The sequence below is a fragment of the Strongylocentrotus purpuratus genome, unplaced genomic scaffold, assembly GCF_000002235.5.
Source record: "Strongylocentrotus purpuratus isolate Spur 01 unplaced genomic scaffold, Spur_5.0 spur5_scaffold_8, whole genome shotgun sequence".
NCBI lineage: Eukaryota > Metazoa > Echinodermata > Echinoidea > Camarodonta > Strongylocentrotidae > Strongylocentrotus > Strongylocentrotus purpuratus.
In genome coordinates this window covers 26,542,600-26,567,209 of record NW_022145614.1, presented here as the reverse complement: position 1 = coordinate 26,567,209, position 24,610 = coordinate 26,542,600, and the positions used below count along the sequence as shown (strand labels likewise).

At 37.9% G+C, this 24,610-nt stretch overlaps 1 protein-coding gene across 1 annotated transcript; it reads left to right on the top strand.

The window, feature by feature from the left end:
* Positions 1–3,681: 3,681 nt before the first annotated feature.
* On the top strand, positions 3,682–14,101 carry LOC115920392. The gene is made up of 7 exons (XM_030976124.1): positions 3,682–3,732; positions 3,793–3,922; positions 6,469–6,657; positions 7,183–7,343; positions 8,134–8,296; positions 10,409–10,539; positions 13,523–14,101. Exons 1-7 carry the CDS (start codon positions 3,682–3,684, stop codon positions 14,099–14,101), a joined length of 1,404 nt encoding a protein of 467 aa, XP_030831984.1.
* The last annotated feature ends 10,509 nt before the right edge of the window (positions 14,102–24,610 follow it).

The following is a 24,610-nucleotide window of genomic DNA, read 5'->3' as shown; positions in this document are numbered from 1 at the left end:
ATATATTAGTTGTAATAATAATAATAGCTAGTTCTTATATAGCGCTTTTCAGGACCGAAGGCCCTCTCTAAGCGTTTTACAGATATATATATTATTACCCCGGTCATAGGATTCAGGCTTACCCGCACACAATGCATGCACATTCTCCAGTCCCTGGGGAGCATTCCAGGACAGGTAGGTAAAGAAATATGCTCTCCTCAATAGTTTGTTCATTATGCGCGATATGCAATTAAAATATGTTACGTCAACAAGATTGTCAATGGTTCTGTTATTTTTTGCTTCGTTTGTTTAAGTCAAGTCGTTGCTAAAATTGTTTTTAAGGTATGAATGTATTATGAACGATATTTGGCCCGATTTAACCACCCCCCCCCCCCCTTGAAAAAATCCTGCGTACGCCTCTGTCCGCATCAATCATACCTTCATTTCGAGGAGAGCTTTCAAGGCTAAAATAAACGCTTCCGATGTTGCCAATCACATCTAATGGACTGAAGGTTTCATATATTTAGCGCATTTCCAATTCGTGATGGAGAATAAAAGGATTGGTAGACTAATGCCATACAGGGTTTCACATACAATATCATTAAAGCCGTTATATATTTCATTCTCATTTTTAAAAGGCCAGGCCGCGATTCCTTCAATTCAATTCAATTTGTTTTTCATTAAAAAAAAGAAAAAAATTACTTAATGAATATATACAAAAAATTCAAAGAAAGCAAAGCTTTGGGAGGAGGCCCTGTACAAAATATATAGAAATAAATTAATATAAATTAATAATAGTAATACAATAAAAATCATACGCCCACATACACCCACATACACCCATTCTTTCCAATACCTATACCATTTCTATTACGTCTATGCCTATACTAAACCCGTATTCACACACACACACACACACACACACGCACACACGCACACGCACACACACACGGACACACACACACGCACACGCACACACACATACACACACACACCAACAGTATATATTAAATAAAACAGACGCAGAACCGTTTCACAGAAGAAGAAACGAGATATAGACACCATGAGTTAGATTCACGCGGAACCATCTCTATGTTACAACGAATTTCGGTAAGCAAATTATATCACTTAAATCTTGTCTTTAATATCAGTGTAACAAATATTTCTTTCTTTTTTGTTATCATTCACACTTTTTCACTTTGTCAGCAGGTAAGTTTGCGTTTCTCGTTCGGTCTCCTTTTCTTCGTTGGATTGGATCTTGTTTCAAATTTTCTTCACAGAAACCCAAATCGGACCTGTCTATCAAAGTTCTAAGAATTTTTTCTTCTTCATGTAAAGGGATAGTTGAGTTCTGTTTTTAGACCACAAATACCTTCAAAGTGCATAGTTATTGCTCTTATTCTTATCTATGACATTTGAATGCCCTTTTAGAACCTACATTTGCTATGAAGGTAATTTTAGACCCCAAAATGTGTGAAATTTAGCCAAAACGATCATACCAATTCAGCTTCACTTTAAAAAAAATTGGGTGACCGTTAATTATTTAATTTATTAATAATAACACTACATGGGCCGACTATTTGTGCGTAATATAACCAACACGAAAAGCCTAACATCAGCATTGGCTGAAATACAACATAAAAGGCGTTTTTCAAATTGTCAAATATTTGTAGTGGTACACAATATTAAAAATCGTTATATTTATGGATATTTCAGCCGTTTCTGAACCTTTTTTTTTATCAAACAAAGATGATTTTGTCATTTAAATTGTATGTTCTTTTAAATTTGACACTCAGTTTTTCATTATTTTTGTTTTAAATTCATTATCTCACACAAAAATTATTGTGTGTAGCGCTCTCCGCAACAGAACTCAACTATCCCTTTAAGTCCAGTAAAGTTGCTTTATCCATGCATGGTTCTATCTAAAGTTGACTCGGTCGATGTGGAATTGATGTGAATAAATGTGACAAGAATAATTAATATGATATGAGGTTGCAATGCGAATGAAGCGTTACATTAATCATGAGTAAAATCAATGATATACTTTGTCAGCAGGTATATTTGCGTTTCTCGTTTGGTCTCCTTTTCCTCATTGTATTGGGCTTTGTTTCAAATTTTATTCCTAGAAACCAAATCGGAGCCGTCTATCAAAGTTCTAAGAATTATTTTTTTCTTCATTTAAGTCAAGTAAATTTGCTTTATTCATGGTTCCAGGGGTGGCGATTTCTTTTCATGACCGGGGGGGGGGGGACGAAATGCGAGAACGAGGTAGCAGTGGCGTAATGAACAACAACTTTTTTTTTTGGGGGGGGGGGGAGAAAAAAATCCGTATCACTACACCACTCTTACATGTTACATGCCCCGCGAAACATTTTCAGGGGGGGGGGGCTAAAGTATTTACGATCAGGTAGAGCGAAGTAAGTAGAGCGTAAATTGGCGGAGGGTCCAGGGGCGGAGCATCCCCAAGCTCGTTGCGAATTTTTTGGCCCGATTTCTAAATGTTAAACCCCCCCTCCCCCTTTGAAAAAATCCTTCGTACGCCACTGGCCAGATCAGTCCATCCGAATTGTCGAATACAGCTAGGATGTTGATCTCCCATTCATTAATATCATCGTGTAACCATGTTTCCGTTAAGGGAATTACATCGATTTCTTTATAGAATATTTAGAACTCTCTACCAAATTCAATAAGGCAAAGTTATCGCTGTTTTTTAAAGCATCTCATATCGAAATATCAACATATTTGATTTCAACATGCAATAGGCCTATCTAAAATTTTGGTAGCATTGCAAGTCATATTCGCTATTTTTATCAATTGTTTCCCTTATCAAAAACGCTACCTTTGTTTCTACCCCACCATACAACATAGAGCTACGTGCACATCTACCATTCACTACACACACACACACGCGCGCGCGCACGGTTATAATTGTGATTTTCTACATTTTCCACAGACAGTTCGGATAATACTATTAATTTAAAAGTATATGTTATATACTGTATAAATATCAAGTTAGTTATTATATGTATATATCTAATTCACATTTTGACACCAAGTTATCAATGTTTTTTCAATCATTTTTTAAATTATTGTTTAAATGGACTTATTTGGTAAAGTGCAGAAATCAAATCAAACCAAAGTCAAAATTTGAGTTGCGCAAAAGATCCACTTCAAGCGTTGGAATTTAAATATTCAACTGAGCAATTTAAAAGGCTGTAAGTGGGCAGAATCCATCATATAAAAAATTTACAGGGCGTTTTTTCTTGTCGGGGTTAAGTTCACTTCGAGTTCTTATATTCAGTCGTTCTGTCCTCTGGCTTTTGTACCATTTCTGGTCATGACAGTGGCTTTGGCTTCATGCAGTTCTGATCATCACCTCTGGCTCTGGTCCCTGTTCTGATCACGTCTATGGCTCTGGTAGCAGTTCTGATCATCATAGTTGCTCTGGCTCCAGTTCTGGTCACCACCCTGGCTCTGGTCCCAGTTCTGATCACGTCTATGGCTCTGATTTTACAGTGGCTCTGACTCCGGCTCAAGTTCTGATCGAATCTCTGGCTTTGGTACAATTTCTGATTATCAAATTGGCGCTGGCTCTAGTTCTGGTCATCACTCTGGCTCTGGTCCTAGTTCTGGTCATCAGTTTTGCTCCTGGTTCCAGTTCTAATTACGTCTGTGACCGTGGTACAGTTTCTGATCATTAAAATGGCGCTGGCTCTAGTTCTTGCCATCACTCTGGCTCTGGTCCCAGTTCTGGTCAGTCATCACTCTGGCTCCTGGTTCCAGTTTTAATCCCTTTTATGGCTCTGATTCCAGTTCTACATGGTCATTACAGTGGCTCTGGCCCCGGCTCCAGTTCTGATCACGTCTCTAGATTTTGAACCATTCGTGGTCACCACAGTGGCTCTGGCTCCAGTTCTGTTCATCACTCTGGGCCCTGGTCACAGTTCTGATTAAACCTCTGTTTCCGGTCCTACTTTGGTCATTGCAGTGACTCTCTCTTAAGTTCTGGTGACCACTCTGGCTGTAGTCCCAGTTCTGATAACGTCTATGGCGCGTTCACATGAATTGGTTTAACATCGATGGTTACTTAAAGGTCGGTTTAATTTTTGGTTCTCTGATGTTCCATTATGAAACTTGATGAGCCCTTTGTCGAGCCAATAGCTTCACTGGTGAAGACCTCCTGAAGACAAGATATCGCGGTTGATGGCTGGCTCCCCTATCCCCCACACGCTATGTTTGTCGGCTCGGGTCTTTTTCTGATTGCGACGAATGCTGGCGTGGGAAACCTGGTGAGATGGACTCTACTGTGCCCGAAATGTATAGCTGTTGTTCCCATGGTGTATATACCCAAAGTTGCGGTGGATACCATTTATGTAATTCATGAGATTATTCCCTTTACTCATTTTAATCTAGTCGTTCATCATTAGTCTCGGCTTGTTTCGTTAAGCATTTGTCACTTTTAATAGTTGAACTTTTCTGTTGCAAGTTGATAATTATCATCTAGCTGTATAATCTTAATTTGTACTCCTTTATAAACTTGATGTGAAAATGGATTTTAAAAAAAAATGAAATAATTTTTTCTTCTTCCAAGTGAGCTTGCATGTGTATAGCTTGATGTAGATTGAATAAGTCTATGTTGATGTGAATCATACTTTTGGTTGAAGAATTTTCATCAGTCACTATTATGGTTCGAGCACACCAAGTTTAATATCAATGTAATTAGGGTTGACAGCAAACGTGCTTTTGCCTTTCTTTGAATAGTAACATAATCCTTTAATAAAATGTCCAACAGTATCAGCTAAATTATGCGCGATCACTGTGTGGGCCTCTATAAATACAAGCAAAATTGACTGTTAATAAAATTTCGGGCGGACTAATATCTTATCCGACTGATGATATTGAACATCGTTTTATGCAATCTTGGATTCAATTTATTAGGATTGCCGAAATTAGTCATTGAGCACGTCTACGAAATTCATCAACACGTCATTGCAAAGTCATTGATTGCATCACGTGCTCTGCCGTCATTGAAAATGCGATCATATTAACAATCTATTCTGGAAGTGTTAAGCATACTCACGCTACCGAACAGAGGAACCGCATAAAACAAGATTAAATGCTAAAACTCTAAATCTCTCTCTATTAATATAATGAATAAGATATCAGCTCAAATTTTTTCCTTATTTGACTGAATTTGTATTCGAACTTGAAATGTAATCCAAATCAAATGCTGGAAAACGCCAAAGTGCGTCCCTCTGCATTACTTATACTGAAATGTTAGTTAGTTGCTAAATTTACAGTTGAGTATTGAGAAAATTAATGAAGATGGCCACTAAGGACTTATGTTCTGTTGCTGTTTGTACATTTGACTCGATGAATGAGACAGAATCAATTCCATCGACAGGTGGTCCTACTGACAAACCTGTAGCTAGCGGGCAATCACAAAACCTTGCGTACTCTAACCTTCATCACTTGTGGCGTTTTTCAAAACTTCGATTCCAGGTTGCATAGCAATCATAACATCCAATAAAACAACACTCGCTGTTGTTGGTCGTTGGATGACATTTATCAGTAGCCTTCTCAATCCCGTAACCTATGCTATGGCGCAACCAGTGTTCCGCAAGACTATATTAGGGATTGTGAGGTGCCGACGACAATCCAGATCCAGCCATTGAGGGGCACCGATGTCATGGAGAATCAAAAACGGGTGAAATGTAAACTAACAAGATCGTTGATTAATCGGAGGATGGAGAGGGGGGTCATGGCATCTTCTTTTACTTCCCCGTCCCTCCTCCCTTTAGTGTCCCCGCGCAAAATTTTCTACGCCAATGATCACTTGCATATCGTCTAGATTAATGTGCCGAACAAACAAGGGTGGCACATATTGATTCCTACTGTACACAAGGTGTCATTTCGATATCCAAACAAGCCCAAGAAGGCAACTAATACCTGTGCCAGTAATTCAACCAAATGTTTGCACTGTTCATTTCAATCTGTAGGCCTACGAGCGATCTCTCACATGGTGCATCGAAGACAACGCTAGTCGCTGACACAGGCCTACCTCAGCAAAGAGCACCGCGTTACTAACATTACGAACAAACGCAGAGTATTCTTATATTTGCCACACGCAACCTAGGTGATTTCAATGGGTATCAGAAGGAAAAATTCCTTGAACACGTTTACCCCACCCCTTATCAAAGCTGCGAGATTTTAAAGGTAGGGTCATATGATTGATGACGAAATACTACTATTGAAACCAGGCGGACATGAGCGAGGGTTCGTGCTATTACAACCTTTAGATTGTTTTTTGATATGACTATGCATGTTCAATACTTCTTTCAAAATGCATGCTAAGTCTAATGTTGGTTACTTGCTAAATGTACAGTTGGGTATTGAGAAACTTTATGAAAATGGACACTGAGGACTTATGTTCTATTGCTGGTTGTACATTTGACTCGATGAATGAGACTGAATCAATTCCATCGACAGGTGGTCCTACTGGCACACCTGTAGCTATTTTCAGCCTCCTCATGTTCTTGTCTGTCACCACAGCGGTGCTAAACGTCCTGATTCTAATAGCATTCCACATCGAGAAAAAGTTGCGGACGTACCCGAACCAGTACATCCTCAACATGACCATCTCCGATCTTCTGGTGGGGTTCATCATGGCGATCCGCAGTATTGTCTATCTCTATGATGAGTGGATATTCGGACAAACCCTTTTAAATGTGTTTATAGGTATTCAGAATACAGTTGTAACTGTGTCCATTCTCGGTATCATTGCCATAAGTTTAGACCGTTACGTGGCAACTCACTACCCTCTCCAGCACTTTAAACGGAAGAAGAAAAAGATTGCCCACATTGTCAATGTCATTACATGGATAGTAGCGGCATGCTTTTGGATTCCCATCGCGACTATTTGGAACTTCGTGCAACCACTTGATGTGAATCCCGAAGAAGACATTTTTACGTCAAATTACTCAAGAAACATCTATGCCAGCACTGTGATTACGATTTGTAGGTTTGTCCTCCCTTTCGTTATAATCGTCCTCCTTTATTTAAAGATTTATCATCGAGTAAAAACGTCTGGTAGCAAAAGGGTATCCAGACGATATGCATTCGAAGAAAAGATTGGATCTAAAATTGACGCCACGAGTGCAGTACGACATGGACGAACCAATAATGGTTTCGTAGAAATTTTAGAGGGCAACACGTCTCAGACCAATTTTAACATCAGTGTTATTCAAGGGGAGAATGCTAGCGTCATTGTAGTTCTTCAAGAGAACGCTACAAAACCATCAACCTCAATCCAGTCGGATCATATCACAGTTGACACAGTTGAAGACGTTCGACAGCTTGGTCGAGTATTTAAATCGCCGGAGCAAAGCATGCAACATATACAACATCACGTTACACCAATGCGAAATACAACACAATCAACAACACCCGATGGGATTCAAAGGAACCCTCGGCATCTGTCTTCAGCGGATAATCATAAAGCCTTTCGTACTCTGACCTTCATCATTGTGGCGTTTTTTATAACTTCGCTGCCAAGTTGCATATCAATCATAACGTCCAATAAAACAACACTTGCTGCTGTAAGTCGTTGGATGACATTTATCAATAGCCTTCTCAACCACGTAACCTATGCTATGGCGCAACCAGTGTTCCGCAAGACCCTTCTACGGATTGTGAGGTGCCGACGATAATAGCAATGGCGTATAGCGGGGATCCAGCCATTGAGGGTGTAATGAAAGGATTTTTTTTTAGAAGAGAAGGGAAATGTACTACTCAAGGAAATGTACTACTCAAGGAAATGTACTTCTCAAGGAAATGTACTACTTAAAGGAAATGTACTACTCTAAGGTCAGTTAGAGGTAGCCAAGCATAGGATGCATTATTGCTTACATTTGCATTTAAGACACAGTATATGGGGTTTTGGTATGCATAATTTTGGGTTGGCTATTGAATATAAATAGTAATAGCTGGCAGACCTAAGAGGTTTGGAATGTTAAGGACCTGGCAAAGTTAGGGTGAAGGGAAGTTGCTTTAGAATAATGGACAAAACCCTTCAAGTCAGTGCTACGGTGCAGACGTTTAATGCACGAGGCAGAATTATTTAGTAAGGGAGAAGAAACATTTTTCTTCAGAGAGACCTCCACGTCGGGGCGAGATAAGCTGTCAAGTCGACGGGGATTTCTACGCAGCCTAGAGACTGGCCAAGCGACCAGGGGAGTCATCGACAGAGATAGAGATGAGCTGCCAAGTCGATGGGGATTTCTACGCAGTCTAGAGACTGGCCAAGCGACCAGGAGCTGTGAGGGACTCACGAGATGGAAGTTGCCCTATATTAAAGTTATGTACTATTAAATTGTTTATATTCTGTTGATTTTTGACGCCACGATTTGTAGGCTAAAGATTAACATTTCATTATTCCTTTATACAATTGTGTTCTGTTGTGGTTTCTGATAAGGTAGCCCCGATGTCAGGTTTTTTTGGAAACGGATGAAATGTAAACTAACAAGATCATTGATTAGGTGCAGGATGGGAGAGGGGGTCATAGCATCTTCTTTTACTTCCCCGTCCCTCCTCCCTTTAGTGTCCCCGTGCACAATTTTCTACGCCAATGATCTCTTGCATATTGTCTAGATTAATGTGCCGAACAAACAAGGGTGGCACATATTGATTCCTACTGTACACAAGGTGACATTTCGATATCCAAACAAGCCCAAGAAGGCAACTAATACATGTGCCAGTAATTCAACAAAACGATTGCACTGTTCATTTTCAATCTGTAGGCCGACGAGTGATCTCTCACATAGTGGATCGAAGACAACACCAGTCGTTGACACAGGCCTACCTCAGCAAAGAGCACCGCGTTACTAGCATTACGAACAAACGCAGATTATTCTTATATTTGCCTCACGCAACCCAGGTGATTTCAATGGGTATCAGAAGTAAAAATTCTTGAACACGTTTACCTCATCCTTCATCAAAGCTGCGAGATTTTAAAGGTAGGGTCATATGATTGATGACGAATAGAACTACTATTGAAACCAGGCGGACATGAGCGAGGGTTCGTGCTATTAAAACCTTTAGATTGTTTTGATATGACTATGCATGTTCAATACTTCTTTCAAAATGACTGCTAAGTCTAACATCTATCTATACGTAGATATCAACTCCAGCATATAATTTTGCTTTAGATTCTTGCTAAAAAGAGCACCATCCGCTTTGTTACGATCCACGCGTTATCATGATCTATGGAATGTATAGAATTCGACTATCTATTCAAATGACATGCAGCGGTATATCGTGTTGCATTAGTATATAAGTAGATCTTCACTTCGTCATTTCTGATTACATACCTCTAAATCGATCATTCAGAAGGGAACACCACTTTGCCGGATCGAGGTGATCATCTTTCTTGCCATTTTGATATTTAGTTTATAGTTACATCAAGTATTGTTAATGTTTACTAAAGTTGTTGCTGTTGTGGCTCTGTTAGCAATTATTTTAGTGCTAGCATTTTAAATACACAAAAGTACCAGCCTCATCAACACTTTTGTGTTGCGTCAAATATCCTCCAATTAGTGGTTAAAACAGTGTTTCACGGAACGCTTATTTTGTTCATATTAAACACTTTGTTTTCTATGGTTTTTTCTTTCAAAAGTAGAAACAAGAATTGGGTAAAAAAAAACAAATTGTGGTGTATTAATGATAGTTAACAAAATGGACGGACCCATTAGATACAGCAAAAATATGTTAAGGTAATTTAACGCGTTTAAAGTAAATTTAAATGGATTTTCTTCATTTCTGCTCCTACTCAGTGAGCTGTGGAAGAAGAATAAGGCATGGTAAAACTTAACGCTTGTATACAGCTCGGAGCCAGTCAATCTGATATTGGACTCACCTGATGGTTCAGTTGTTGTTTTAAGCCTACTTTTTTCACCATCAGGTATGACAGTATCAATGACCGACTTGATTCTGAGGGCATTCCACATCGAAAGGAAATTGCGCACCTATTCCAACCAGTAATTCCTCAACATCATCATCTCTGATCTTCTAGTAGTGTTCATCATGGCGATCCGTAACACCGACATATCTTCGGGAAAGGTTGTGAATATCAGCGAAAATTAACCGTATTTGACTGAATTTGGATTCGTACTTAAATTACAGCCCTCACCAAATGCTGGAAGAGAAAAAAGTACGTTCCTCCGAATTACCAATTCTGAATTGTTCTTTAGTTGCTAAATTTACAGTTGAGTTTTGAGAAACTTTATACAAATGGCCACTGGGGACTTATCTTCTTTTGCCGTTTGTACAACTGGCTCGATGAATTTGACAGAATCAATTCCATGGACAGGTGATCCTACTTACAAATCTATAGCTATTTTCAGCCTTCTCATGTTCTTGTCTGTCACCACAGCGGTGCTAAACGTCCTGATTCTAATAGCATTCCACATCGAGAAAAAGTTGCGGACGTACACGAACCAGTACATCCTCAACATCACCATCTCCGACCTTCTAGTGGGGTTCGTCATGGCGATTCGCAGTACTGTATATCTCTATGATGAGTGGATATTCGGACAAACCTTTCTAAATGTGTTTAATGGTATTCAGAATACAGTCGTAACTGTATCCGTTCTCGGTATCATTGGCATAACTTTAGACCGTTACGTTGCAACTCACTACCCTCTCCAGCACTTTAAACGAAAGAAGAAAAAGATTGCCCACATTGTCAATTTCATTACCTGGATAGTAGCGGCATTTTTTTGGTTTCCCATGGCGACTATTTGGGACTTCGTGCAACCACTTGATGTGAATCCCGACGAAGACACATCTAGGTCAAATTACAAAAGGAACATACATGCCAGCACTGTGGTTATGATCTATAGGTTCGTCATTCCTTTCATTATAATCGTCCTCCTTTATTTAAAGATTTATCATCGAGTAAAAACTTCTGGTAGCAGAAGTCTATCAAAACGATTTAACTCAAAAGAAAAGACTGGATCTAAAATTGACGCCACGAGTTCAGTGCAACATGGACGAACCAATGATGGTTTCGTAGATATTCTAGAGTGCAATAATTCTCAAACCAATGTTAATAGCAGCTTTAATCAAGAAGAGAATACTAGTGTTATTAAAGTTCTTCAAGGGAATGCTTCAAAACCATCGATCTCACTCCATTCGGATCATATCACAGTTGACATAGTTGAAGACATTGGACAGCATGGTCGGGCATCTACAACACTGGAGCAAAACATGCGACCGTTTAATCACCAAGTTACACCAATGCACAATACAACACAAACAACAACACCCGATGGGATTCAGAGGAACCATCGGCACCTGTCTTCAGCGGATAATCATAAAGCCTTGCGTACTCTGACCTTCATCATTGTGGTATTTTTCATAACTTCGCTGCCAAGTTGCATATCAATCATAACGTCCAATAAAAGTGCTGTTGGACGTTGGGTAACATTTATAAATAGCCTTCTCAACCCCTTAACCTATGCTATGGCGCAACCGGTGTTCCGCAAGACTCTTCTACGGATTTTGAGGTGCCGACGATAAAACCATTATCAATGGCGTATATAGCGGGGATCCTGCCATTGAGGGGCGACGATGTCATGGAGAATTGGAAACGGGTGAAATGTAAACTAAAAAGAGCATTGATTAATCGGAGGACGGGAGAGGGGGTCATAGCATCTTCTTTTACTTTCCCGTCCTCCCCCTCTCTTTAGTGTCCCCGTGCAAAATTTGCTACGCCGATGGTCACTTGGATAATGTCTAGATCAATTTGCCGAACAAACAGGAGTGGCACAGGTTGATTCCCATTGTACACACGACATCATTTCGATATCCAAAGGAGCCCGAGAAGGTAATTAATACATGTGCCAGTAGTTCAACGAAATGTTTGCACTGTTCATTTCAATCTGTAGGCCTACGATCGATCTCTCATATGGTGCATCGAAGATAAGGCCAGTCGCTGACACAGGCCTACCTCAGCAAAGAGCACCGCGTAACCAACATTACGAACAAACGCAGATTATTCTTATATTTGCCACACGCAACCCAGGTGATTTCAATGGGTATTAGAAGGAAAAAGTCTAACATCTATCTATACGTAGATATCCACTCCAGCATATCATTTTGCTTTAGATACTTGCTAAAAAGAGCACCATCCGCTTTGTTACGATCCACGCGTTATCATGATCTATAAAATGTATAGAATTCGACTATCAATCAAACACGACCGCGGTATATCGTGTTGCATTAGTATAAAAGTAGATCTTCTAATATCTGATTAGACACCTCTAAATCGATGATTCAGAAGGGAACACCACTTTTCCGGATCGAGGTGATTATCTTTCTTGCCATTTTGAAATTTTGTTAATAGTCACATCAAGTTATGTTGATTTTTACTACGGTTGCTGATGTTGTGTCTCTGTTAGAACTCTTTTGGGCTACAATTTGAAATATAAAATTATCAGCTTCATCAAGTGTACCGAATACCCTCCAATGAGTGGTAAAATCTGTCTCTTATTTATTCTGTATATGTTAAACATTTTGTTTTCTAAGGTTTTTCTTTCAGAAGTAGAACATTTGGGAAAAAAAAATCATATTGAGGTGAAATAATGATCGTAAACAAAACGATGTACAGGGTATGTAAATAGACGAGCAAATAAGATACAGCACAAATGTGTTTAGCTCATTTGAGCACGTTTAAAGTGATTTAAAATTGGTTTTCTTCCTTTCTGCTTCTAACCAGTAAACTGTGGAGCCATGAAAAACTCAACGCTTGTTATCAGCTCAGAGTCAGCCAATCTGACATTGGACACTGATGGCTCTGTTGTTGTTTTTAGCCTTCTTTTTTCACTATCAGCTATGACAGTGGCAATGAACGCCTTGATTCTGAGGGCATTTCACATCGAAAGAAAATTGCGCACCTATTCCAACCAGTACATCCTCAACATCACCATCTCTGATCTTTTAGTTGGGATTGTAATGGCGATCCGTAGCACCGTCAATTTATTCGGAAAATGGATTTTTGGGGACATCGTCGGCCATTTCTTTCTTGGTATTCAAAATTCAGTGCTTGGTGTGTCCGTACTTGGTATCATCGCGATTGCTTCGGACCGTTACGTGGCAACCTCCTACCCGATCCTGCATTTTCAACGGAAGAAGAAAAGAATTGCGCATTTTGTCAATGGTCTCACTTGGGTGGTGGCTTTGTCCTTCTGGATTCCTATCACCACGATCTGGAACCTGGTAGAACCATTTCATGCAGCATCTAATAAAGGCTTCTTTTGGGTAAACTATGGCCGAAATTTCTATACCAGTATTGCGGTTACAATCGCCAATTTTGCTGTTCCCATTATCATTATTACCATTATTCATATAAAGATATACTTTACAGTGAAAGCCTCTGGTAGCCGAAGTTTGTGGAAGAGATTCAACCTCAAAACAATGAACAAATCCAAAGGTGACACAAACACTCAGTTTCAGAGTGAAACAACGAATGACATTTCCTCGACAGAGCCTCACGATCAAAGTCTTGACAACGATACCGTCAGACGGTACCCGAATTGATATCAACGCCAGTGGTGTTCAAAACGATGATACTGTTGTCAACGTTCATACTCAGGAAGGAATTATCGGATTCCAACAAGAAACAGATACTAAGGACTCAACATCAAACGAAGCGAACAGCATCTGCTCTTGTAGACCTTCAGAAGATGACCTCAGAAGAGAAGATCCGGAAACCTTGTCCCAACAGCTAAAGAGTCAATCGGATCCATCCCAAGAAATATCAACTCGCAGGCTCGCAGAGCCACCACTAGCCAAGGACAGTCGTATGAAACCTAGTCACTTATCATCATCCAATAACAACAAAGTGATGCGAACTCTGACTTTGATCACATTAGCGTTCTTCTTGACTTGGTTGCCAAGTAGCGTAGCCATTATCGCCCTCGACTTCAAGAGTAAGATGCCTGCCGGCGTTACAGAATTTGTTCGCTGGGCGTCGTACTCCAACAGTCTTATCAATCCCATCACGTATGCCATTGCGCAACCACTTGTCCGTCAGACCATCTGGCGGATTGTGAGATGCCGTTAAAGTAAATTTTAAAAAAAATTGGCACTTGCGAAAAGACTGAACAGGTTTTGTGTAAAGGCGCCGTAGTCGAGTGGTCTAAACATTTGGGTTTTTCTGAAGCAGTAGATTAAAATATTAAGCTCAATACTAAAACTTATTAATTTTGTAATGTCTGTAGACCATCGCATAGTCATGCCTTGCATATTTTATCAACGTTGTATAATTATATTAACATTATATTATTTATTTACTTTCATCAATTTAATGGTAGTACTATTTTTAGAGCATAAGATTGTCAGTGAGCTTAGACAACGATATGATTAAAGTTTAAAATTATAGACAAATTGTTATAAAATGTGATATGCATGTACCAAATAATGATTTAAGGCATATTATGAATAGTTTATCAATTTTCAAGACTTCTTCAAAGACTTTCGCTGGAATTTACCAAAAAATTAAACAAAACCAAAAGCAATCACAACAACATCAAACACAATTTTAAACTCAACCTAACTATATCGTATTAAACTAGCAATATATCTCAGGATTTTATAATTTGTCAATGTTTTGTCGTTGATATGTAGATTATATTTGATAGTAATGGGATTATTCAATTACTATTAAAAGGCATGGAATGAGCCACTATTTCTTTGATTCAAACAAAGACTGCTCCACCCTGTAAATACCATGTATTCGAAAGTATGATTTTACAGCATTGTTGAACATTCTCATTGTATTATTCAGCGAACCATTCGTCCGGAATCTTGTGTCAAAAGAATGAATGGGTTAAATGGAATAAATCAATTACAATTTAAAGGCATGTATTGATGCGAGAACATATATTCCAAATAATTGGTTGCGAGATTACTAAGGCAATGGATCATTCTATCTGATTCCATCGCAAAGGCATTTCTCTCCAAATTAGAACAGTAAATATGTCAAATACATGGATTGACAGATGTGCATCCAGTATCATTCTTGTCATTTTATTATGTAATTTTGATAGCCTGATAATAATTCTTGAAGATGTATTTGACCATGCAACATCGCCAGAGTCTAAAATGTAGATTAATATGGGAACAATACAACATTAAACAAAACTCTTTTGGTAATACAGGTTTATGCAGATCCACTCAAGAACACATTTCGTTGTGAGACCTTTCGGGCTATATAGTCGAGATGATCTTTCCACAACAACTTTTCATCAAGCATAACGCTTATTTAATATCTTAAATATTTAATGGTTAGTACCCCGACCGAAGAAGGGGCATTGCAGTAAAAAGGGTCACTGAAAAGGAATGTGAAGACGCAACCCTAGAAGTAATGGTCTTAATGCCGATTTTTAGAAGGTTTTTTGGTGAGAAATTAAAGAATTGGTTTGCTTGCAAGTTTAAATGAGAGGTATCAAAAACAAAAAATGTCTTCTTCCCAAAGGCAGTGTCAAATAAAGTTGTTATTAAAGAAGGGGATAGGGGTTATTTTGACAATTGGAGACCTATTTCGTTATTACAATTGCGACAAAAGTACTGTCTAAAAGACTTCGTCGTGTTTTATCAAGCATCTTTTCAACTGACCAAAGAGGTTTAATAAAGAAACGATCCGCAGCAAAAAAAACAACATACGGTTAGTACAAGATGTGATACATTATTTGAAGACATCAAATAGTTCAGGGATTATATTTTGTTTAGATTTTAAAAAAAAGCATTTGTTAATGAATCCCATTTTTTCCTATTTCATGTATTTTGTAAATTCGAGTTTAAAGAATCTTTTTTCACCTGGATAAAGAAATTTTATACTGATGCCCTAGGTCGTGTGATGAATAATGGATGTTTTCAAAAAAGTTTATAATTAAAAGAGGAGTTCGCCAGGGTTGTCTATTATCGGCATAACTTTTTAACATCTTCAGTGGAAGTAATAACATGTAAAATAAGACAAAAAAAGACATTGATACATTCAGTGTTAATCAAGGTATCGATAGTTAAAAAATATCCCCAATATGCAGACGGTACGACATTTTTTGTGAATTCTGTTAATGATGTACAATATATTATGATTTAAATTAAGGATTTTGGAGATTTTGCAGGTCCGAAAGCAAACTGGAAAAAGACAGAAGTTTTGAACATGAACATTGTAGATAATTTTTATTATGATAATGACACTATAGTTACGGATAAACCTGTTACATATTTTGTAGTGTATTTAGGCTAAAATAAGAAATTGTTTATAAGATTTAAACTGGAATGTACAAATACATAAAATTCGGTCTTACTTTTTATGGTAGAATTTTTTTTATGAAATCGTAGGCGGCAACATAAGTTGTGCATACCCTAACTATTTTACCAGTACCAAAACATGATTTACAGATATTGAATAGACTATTTTTTTTTTTCGCGTGAAATTCCAAAAAAAGAAAAGGAATTAAACGTCCATGATTAATAATAAATGATGTTGAAAATGGTGGATCGAATATGTTTGATGTTGCTAGTGGAATATTTTTACTTTGTTTTTCATGGGTATCTCGTTTCCTTAATGATGATGGTTCTAATTGGAAAAATATGTTTAGATACTGGTCAGATAAAATAGGGGTTTTGCCACTTTGTTTTACCGTTGAATTGTAATATAAAAGTTATGAATTTATTACGCACTAAACATAATTTGCCAGAACGTTGTATATGTAGATCTTCTTTTGTACTTGGTCAGTACTAAGATTAATCGATATGTAAAAATATGGCAACTGAAACTATATGAAAAATAGTAACATTACCTTTATACAAAAAATATTGCTTTTTATAGAGAATGGCAAGATGCCGGTTTATTGAAAATTCATAACTTGATTACAAATGGTATCTGGAATGACCCTAAATTAATTAATGACAAATGGGAACGCACAACAGCTCTTATTTGTTTTAAGATATACAAAATTGAAGAAAAAAATAATCATTTTTTGAGTGGTGGTTAGATAAATTACGTGATGTCAATGATTTAAAAGACGAATATGATATTTCGAATCTTATAGAAATAGAAAAAGGTAATCAGGTAAATTTGTTTGTTTATTAAAGTGTAAGATTACTATCTTTTGATAGTACGGAAGAAGTCAAGAGAACAAATTGTCATTTATTTTTTGAATTCCTTTCTAGATTTAGATAATGAATTTGTTAGGAAGGATGTATTTTGATTTGAATTAAAGCAAATTCGTTATTAAAAAGTTAAACAATTAAAAAAGAAAATTTATATCAATGGAAAATTGTTGCAACATTTGTAAAAAGGTTGATTCAACGTTTCACTTTTTATTGTATTGGAAGGATGTGATTATGTTTTGGAAAAAATTATGTAATTTGATATTTTATCTATTCCAAGTAGAACTTTACAAATAAACAAAAATTTATTAGTTGTAATAATAATAATAATAGCTAGTTCTTATATAGCGCTTTTCAGGACCGAAGGCCCTCTCAAAGCACTTTACAGATAAATATATTATTACCCCAGTCATAAGATTGAGGCTTACCCGCACACAATGCATGCACATTCTCCACTCCCTGGGGAGCATTCCACGGCAGGTAGGTAAAGAAATATGCTCTCCTCAATATTTTGTTCATTATGCGCGATATGCAATTAAAATATGTTACGTCAACAAGATTGTCAATGGTTCTGTTATTTTTTGCTTCGTTTGTTTAAGTCAAATCGTTGCTAAAATTGTTTTTAAGGTATGAATGTATAAGCAAAGAAAATAATACTAAGCTGGAAGAATTGTTCAATATACGGTGTAATTTAGTTTTTAGCCAATGTTTTTTAAATTTAGTCATGGAGTAATCAATGTAAATATGTACTGACATTATGGAAATAAAACTTCGCTCGGGGAATAGAGAGAGAGAGAGAGAGATAGGAAAAGGAATTATGCCATTATATTTGAATATGATCTTAAAAGTTTCAATGTGACGATTATAGAGGTTTACAAAACTAGATAAGAAAATGTTGTAAGTCTTTGACGAGTGCCTAACAACATAAACTTTGTCTCTTTTAAATTCAGCGTCAGCTTATTTTGAAGAAACCACTTGTCTGCCATTTGTAGTCTGCGTTGCATATCATGTTGTTATTCAAGGGATTTGTTTTGCTCTAAACAGCAGTACAGTATCATCAGCAAATATTATGTACTTCAAATTGTAGACCAGTGAAAGCAAAGGATGAACTATTTATTTATACATCAAACACCAGTGGTCCTAATACTGAGCCCTGAGGTGGAACTGAATTGTAATTGAGGATAGCGATGACATGAGCTCATCTATTTTATTTACTTGGAGTCTGTCATCCAACTATTAATTTTCTAATGATACATCCTGGTCGACCGTGTCAAATTTTCTCTTTAATTAGGCTGACCTAAAACAGATGACCATATCCCCCCTAACAGAGCAAAATGTCAAATTTTCAAATTTCGAGGTAAAAAAAGAAAGGAAAAAAAGTATCCTCTTACCCCCCCCCCCCCGCTTATTCAGCGGCTGGCTGAGTCGTTGCGATATTTGACCCGATTTAACCCCCCCCCCCCTTGAAAAAAATCCTGCGTACGCCACTGTCTGCATCAATCATACCTTCATTTAGAGGAGAGCTTTCAAGGCTAAAATAAACGCTTCCGATATTGCCAATCACATCTAATGGACTGAAGGTTTCATATATTTACCGTATTTCCAATTCGTGATGGAGAATAAAAGGATTGGTAGACTAATGCCATACAGGGTTTCACAGACAATATCATTAAAGCCGTTATATATTTCATTCTCATTTTTAAAAGGCCAGGCCGCGATTCCTTCAATTCAATTCAATTTGTTTTCCATAAAAAAAAGAAAAAATTACTTAATGAATATATACACAAAATCCAAAGAAAGCAAAGCTTTGGGAGGAGGCCCTGTACGAAATATAAAGAAATAAATTAGCATAAATAAATTTTGAATGAAATTAATCAACAGCCAATAGTAATACAATAAAAATCATACGCCCACATACACCCACATACACCCATTCTTTCCAATACCTATACTACACCCGTATTCACATACACACACACACACACACACACGCACACACACACGCACATACACACACACACGCACACACACGCACACACACACACACAGTATATATTAAATAAAACAGACGCAGAACCGTTTCACAGAAGAAGAACGAGATATAGACACCATGAGTTAGATTCACGCGGAACCATCTCTATGTTACAACGAACTTCGGTAAGCAAATTATATCACTTAAATCTTGTCTTTAATATCAGTGTAACAAATATTTCTTTCTTTTTTGTTATCATTCACACTTTTTAACTTTGTCAGCAGGTAAGTTTGCGTTTCTCGTTCGGTCTCCTTTTCTTCGTTGGATTGGATCTTGTTTCAAATTTTCTTCACAGAAACCCAAATCGGACCTGTCTATTAAAGTTCTAAGAATTTTTTCTTCTTCATTTAAAGGGATAGTTGAGTTCTGTTTTTAGACCACAAATACGTTCAAAGTGCATAGTTATTGCTCTTATTCTTATCTATGACATTTGAATGCCCTTTTAGAGCCTACATTTGCTATGAAGGTAATTTTAGACCCCAAAATGTGTGAAATTTAGCCAAAACGATCATACCAATTCAGCTTCACTTTAAAAAAATTTGGGTGACCGTTAATTATTTAATTTATTAATAATAACACTACATGGGCCGGCTATTTGTGCGTAATATAACCAACACGAAAAGGCTAACATCAGCATTGGCTGAAATACAACATAAAAGGCGTTTTTCGAATTGTCAAATATTTGTAGTGGTACACAATATTTTAAAAATCGTTATATTTATGGATATTTCAGCCGTCTCTGAACCTTTTTTTTTATCAAACAAAGATGATTTTGTCATTTAAATTGTATGTTCTTTTAAATTTGACACTCAGTTTTTCATTATTTTTGTTTTAAATTCATTATCTCACACAAAAATTATTGTGTGTAGCGCTCTCCGCAACAGAACTCAACTATCCCTTTAAGTCCAGTAAAGTTGCTTTATCCATGCATGGTTCTATCTTAAGTTGACTCGGTCGATGTGGAATTGATTTCCTTAGTTTTCCTCCCGTACACTAGCGGAAGAATAATGTTAACAATACAAAGTCATAAATGTGACAAGAATAATTAATATGAAATGAGGTTGCAATGCGAATGAAGCGTTACATTAATCATGAGTAAAATCAATGATATACTTTGTCAGCAGGTATATTTGCGTTTCTCGTTTGGTCAAATTCAATAAGGCAATGTTATCGCTGTCTTTTAAAGCATCTCATATCGAAATATCAAAATATTTGATTTCAACATGCAATAGGCCTATCTAAAATTTTGGTCACATTGCAAGTCATATTCGCTATTTTTATCAATTGTTTCCTTTATCAAAAACGCTACATTTGTTTCTACCCCACCATACAACATAGAGCTACGTGCAAATTTACCATTCACTACACACACACACGCGCGCGCGCGCACGGTTATAATTGTGATCTTCTGCATTTTCCACAGACAGTTCGGATAATACTATAGATTTAAAAGTATATGTTATATACTGTATAAATATCAAGTTCGTTATTATATGTATATATCTAATTCACATTTTGACACCAAGTTATCAATGTTTTTTCAATTAATTTTTTAAATTATTGTTTAAATGGACTTATTTGGTAAAGTGCAGAAATCAAATCAAATCAAAGTCAAAATTTGAGTTGCGCAAAAATCCACTTCAAGCGTTAGAATTTAAATATTCAACTGAGCAATTTAAAAGGCTGTATATGGGGAGAATCCATCATAAATACATTTACATGGCGTTTTTTCTTGTCGGGGTTAAGTTCGCTTCGAGTTCTTATATTCAGTCGTTCTGTCCTCTGGCTTTTGTACCATTTCTGGTCATCACAGTGGCTTTGGCTTCATGCAGTTCTGATCATCACCTCTGACTCTGGTCCCTGTTCTGATCACGTCTATGGCTCTGGTAGCAGTTATAATCATCATAGTTGCTCTGGCTCCAGTTCTGGTCACCACCCTGGCTCTGGTCCCAGTTCTGATGACGTCTATGGCTCTGATTTTACAGTGGCTCTGACTCCGGCTCAAGTTCTGATCGAATCTCTGGCTTTGGTACAATGTCTGATTATCAAATTGGCGCTGGCTCTAGTTCTGGTCATCACTCTGGCTCTGGTCCTAGTTCTGGTCATCAGTCTCGCTCCTGGTTCCAGTTCTAATCACGTCTGTGATCGTGGTACAATTTCTGATCATTAAAATGGCGCTGGCTCTGGTCCCAGTTCTGGTCAGTCATCACTCTGGCTCCTGGTTCCAGTTTTGATCACTTTTATGGCTCTGATTCCAGTTCTACATGGTCATTACAATGGCTCTGGCCCCGGCTCCAGTTCTGATCACGTCTCTAGATTTTGAACCATTCGTGGTCACCACAGTGGTTCTGGCTCCAGTTCTGTTCATCACTCTGGGCTCTGGTCACAGTTCTGATTAAACCTCTGTTTCTGGTCCTAGTTTGGTCATTGCAGTGACTCTGTCTTAAGTTCTTGTGACCACTCTGGCTGTAGTCCCAGTTCTGATAACGTCTCTGGCGCGTTCACATGAATTGGATGTAGCTCTACCTTTGGTTTAACATCGATGGTTACTTAAAGGTCGGTTTAATTTTTGGTTCTCTGATGTTCCATTATGAAACTTGATGAGCCCTTTGTCCAACCAATAGCTTCACTGGTGAAGACCTCCTGAAGACAAGATATCGCGGTTGATGGCTGGCTCCCCTATCCCCCACACGCTATGTTTGTCGGCTCGGGTCTTTTTCTGATTGCGACGAATGCTGGCGTGGGAAACCTGGTGAGATGGACTCCACTGTGCCCGAAATGTATAGCTGTTGTTCCCATGGTGTATATACCCAAAGTTGCGGTGGATACCATTTATGTATTTCATGAGATTATTCCCTTTACTCATTTTAATCAGGTCGTTCATCATTAGTCTCGGCTTGTTTCGTTAAGTATTTGTCACTTTTAATAGTTGAACTTTCTGTTACAAGTTGATAATTATCATCTAGCTGTATAATCTTAATTTGTACTCCTTTATAAACTTGATGTGAAAATGGATTTTTAAAAAAATGAAATAATTTTTTCTTCTTCCAAGTGAGCTTGCATGTGTATAGCTTGATGTAGATTAAATACGTCCATGTTGATGTGAATCATACTTTTGGTTGAAGAATTTTCATCAGTCACTATTATGGTTCGAGCACACCAAGTTTAATATCAATGTAATTAGGGTTGACAGCAAACGTGCTTTTGCCTTTCTTTGAATAGTAACATAATCCTTTAATAAAATGTCCAACAGTATCAGGTAAATTATGCGCGATCACTGTGTGGGCCTCTATAAATACAAGCAAAATTGTCTGTTAATAAAATTTCGGGCGGACTTATTTCTTATCCGACTGATGATATTGAACATCGTTTCATGCAATCTTGGATTCAATTTATTAGGATTGCCGAAATTAGTCATTGAGCACGTCTAAGAAATTCATCAACACGTCATTGCGAAGTCATTGATTGCATCACGTGCTCTGCCGTCATTGAAAATGCGATCATATTAACAATCTATTCTGGAAGTGTTAAGCATACTCACGCTACCGAACAGAGGAACCGCATAAAACAAGATTAAATGCTAAAACTCTAAGTCTCTCTCTATCAATATAATGAATATGATATCAGCTCAATTTTTTCCTTATTTGACTGAATTTGTATTCGAACTTGAAATGTAATCCAAATCAAATGCTGGAAAACGCCAAAGAGCGTCCCTCTGCATTACTGATACTGAAATGTTGGTTAGTTGCTAAATTTACAGTTGAGTATTGAGAAAATTAATGAAGATGGCCACTAAGGACCTATGTTCTGTTGCTGTTTGTACATTTGACTCGATGAATGAGACAGAATCAATTCCATCGACAGGTGGTCCTACTGACAAACCTGTAGCTAGCGGGCAATCACAAAACCTTGCGTACTCTAACCTTCATCACTTGTGGCGTTTTTCAAAACTTCGATTCCAGGTTGCATAGCAATCATAACATCCAATAAGACAACACTCGCTGTTGTTGGTCGTTGGATGACATTTATCAATAGCCTTCTCAATCCCGTACCTATGCTATGGCGCAACCAGTGTTACGCAAGACTATATTAGGGATTGTGAGGTGCCGACGACAATCCAGATCCAGCCATTGAGGGGCACCGATGTCATGGAGAATCAAAAACGGGTGAAATGTAAACTAACAAGATCGTTGATTAATCGGAGGATGGAGAGGGGGTCATGGCATCTTCTTTTACTTCCCCGTCCCTCCACCCTTTAGTGTCCCCGCGCAAAATTTTCTACGCCAATGATCACTTGCATATTGTCTAGATTAATGTGCCGAACAAACAAGGGTGGCACATATTGATTCCTACTGTACACAAGGTGTCATTTCGATATCCAAACAAGCCCAAGAAGGCAACTAATACCTGTGCCAGTAATTCAACCAAATGTTTGCACTGTTCATTTCAATCTGTAGGCCTACGAGCGATCTCTCACATGGTGCATCGAAGACAACGCTAGTCGCTGACACAGGCCTACCTCAGCAAAGAACACCGCGTTACTAACATTACGAACAAACGCAGAGTATTCTTATATTTGCCACACGCAACCCAGGTGATTTCAATGGGTATCAGAAGGAAAATTCCTTGAACACGTTTACCCTACCCCTTATCAAAGCTGCGAGATTTTAAAGGTAGGGTCATATGATTGATGACGAAATATTACTACTATTGAAACCAGACGGACATGAGCGAGGGTTCGTGCTATTACAAGCTTTAGATTGTTTTTTGATATGACTATGCATGTTCAATACTTCTTTCAAAATGCCTGCTAAGTCTAATGTTGGTTACTTGCTAAATGTACAGTTGGGTATTGAGAAACTTTATGAAAATGGACACTGAGGACTTATGTTCTATTGCTGGTTGTACATTTGACTCGATGAATGTGACAGAATCTATTCCATCGACAGGTGGTCCTACTGGCACACCTGTAGCTATTTTCAGCCTCTTCATGTTCTTGTCTGTCACCACAGCGGTGCTAAACGTCCTGATTCTAATAGCATTCCACATCGAGAAAAAGTTACGGACGTACCCGAACCAATACATCCTCAACATGACCATCTCCGATCTTCTGGTGGGGTTCATCATGGCGATCCGCAGTATTGTCTATCTCTATGATGAGTGGATATTCGGACAAACCCTTCTAAATGTGTTTATAGGTATTCAGAATACAGTTGTAACTGTATCCATTCTCGGTATCATTGCCATAAGTTTAGACCGTTACGTGGCAACTCACTACCCTCTCCAGCACTTTAAACGGAAGAAGAAAAAGATTGCCCACATTGTCAATGTCATTACATGGATAGTAGCGGCATGCTTTTGGATTCCCATCGCGACTATTTGGAACTTCGTGCAACCACTTGATGTGAATCCCGAAGAAGA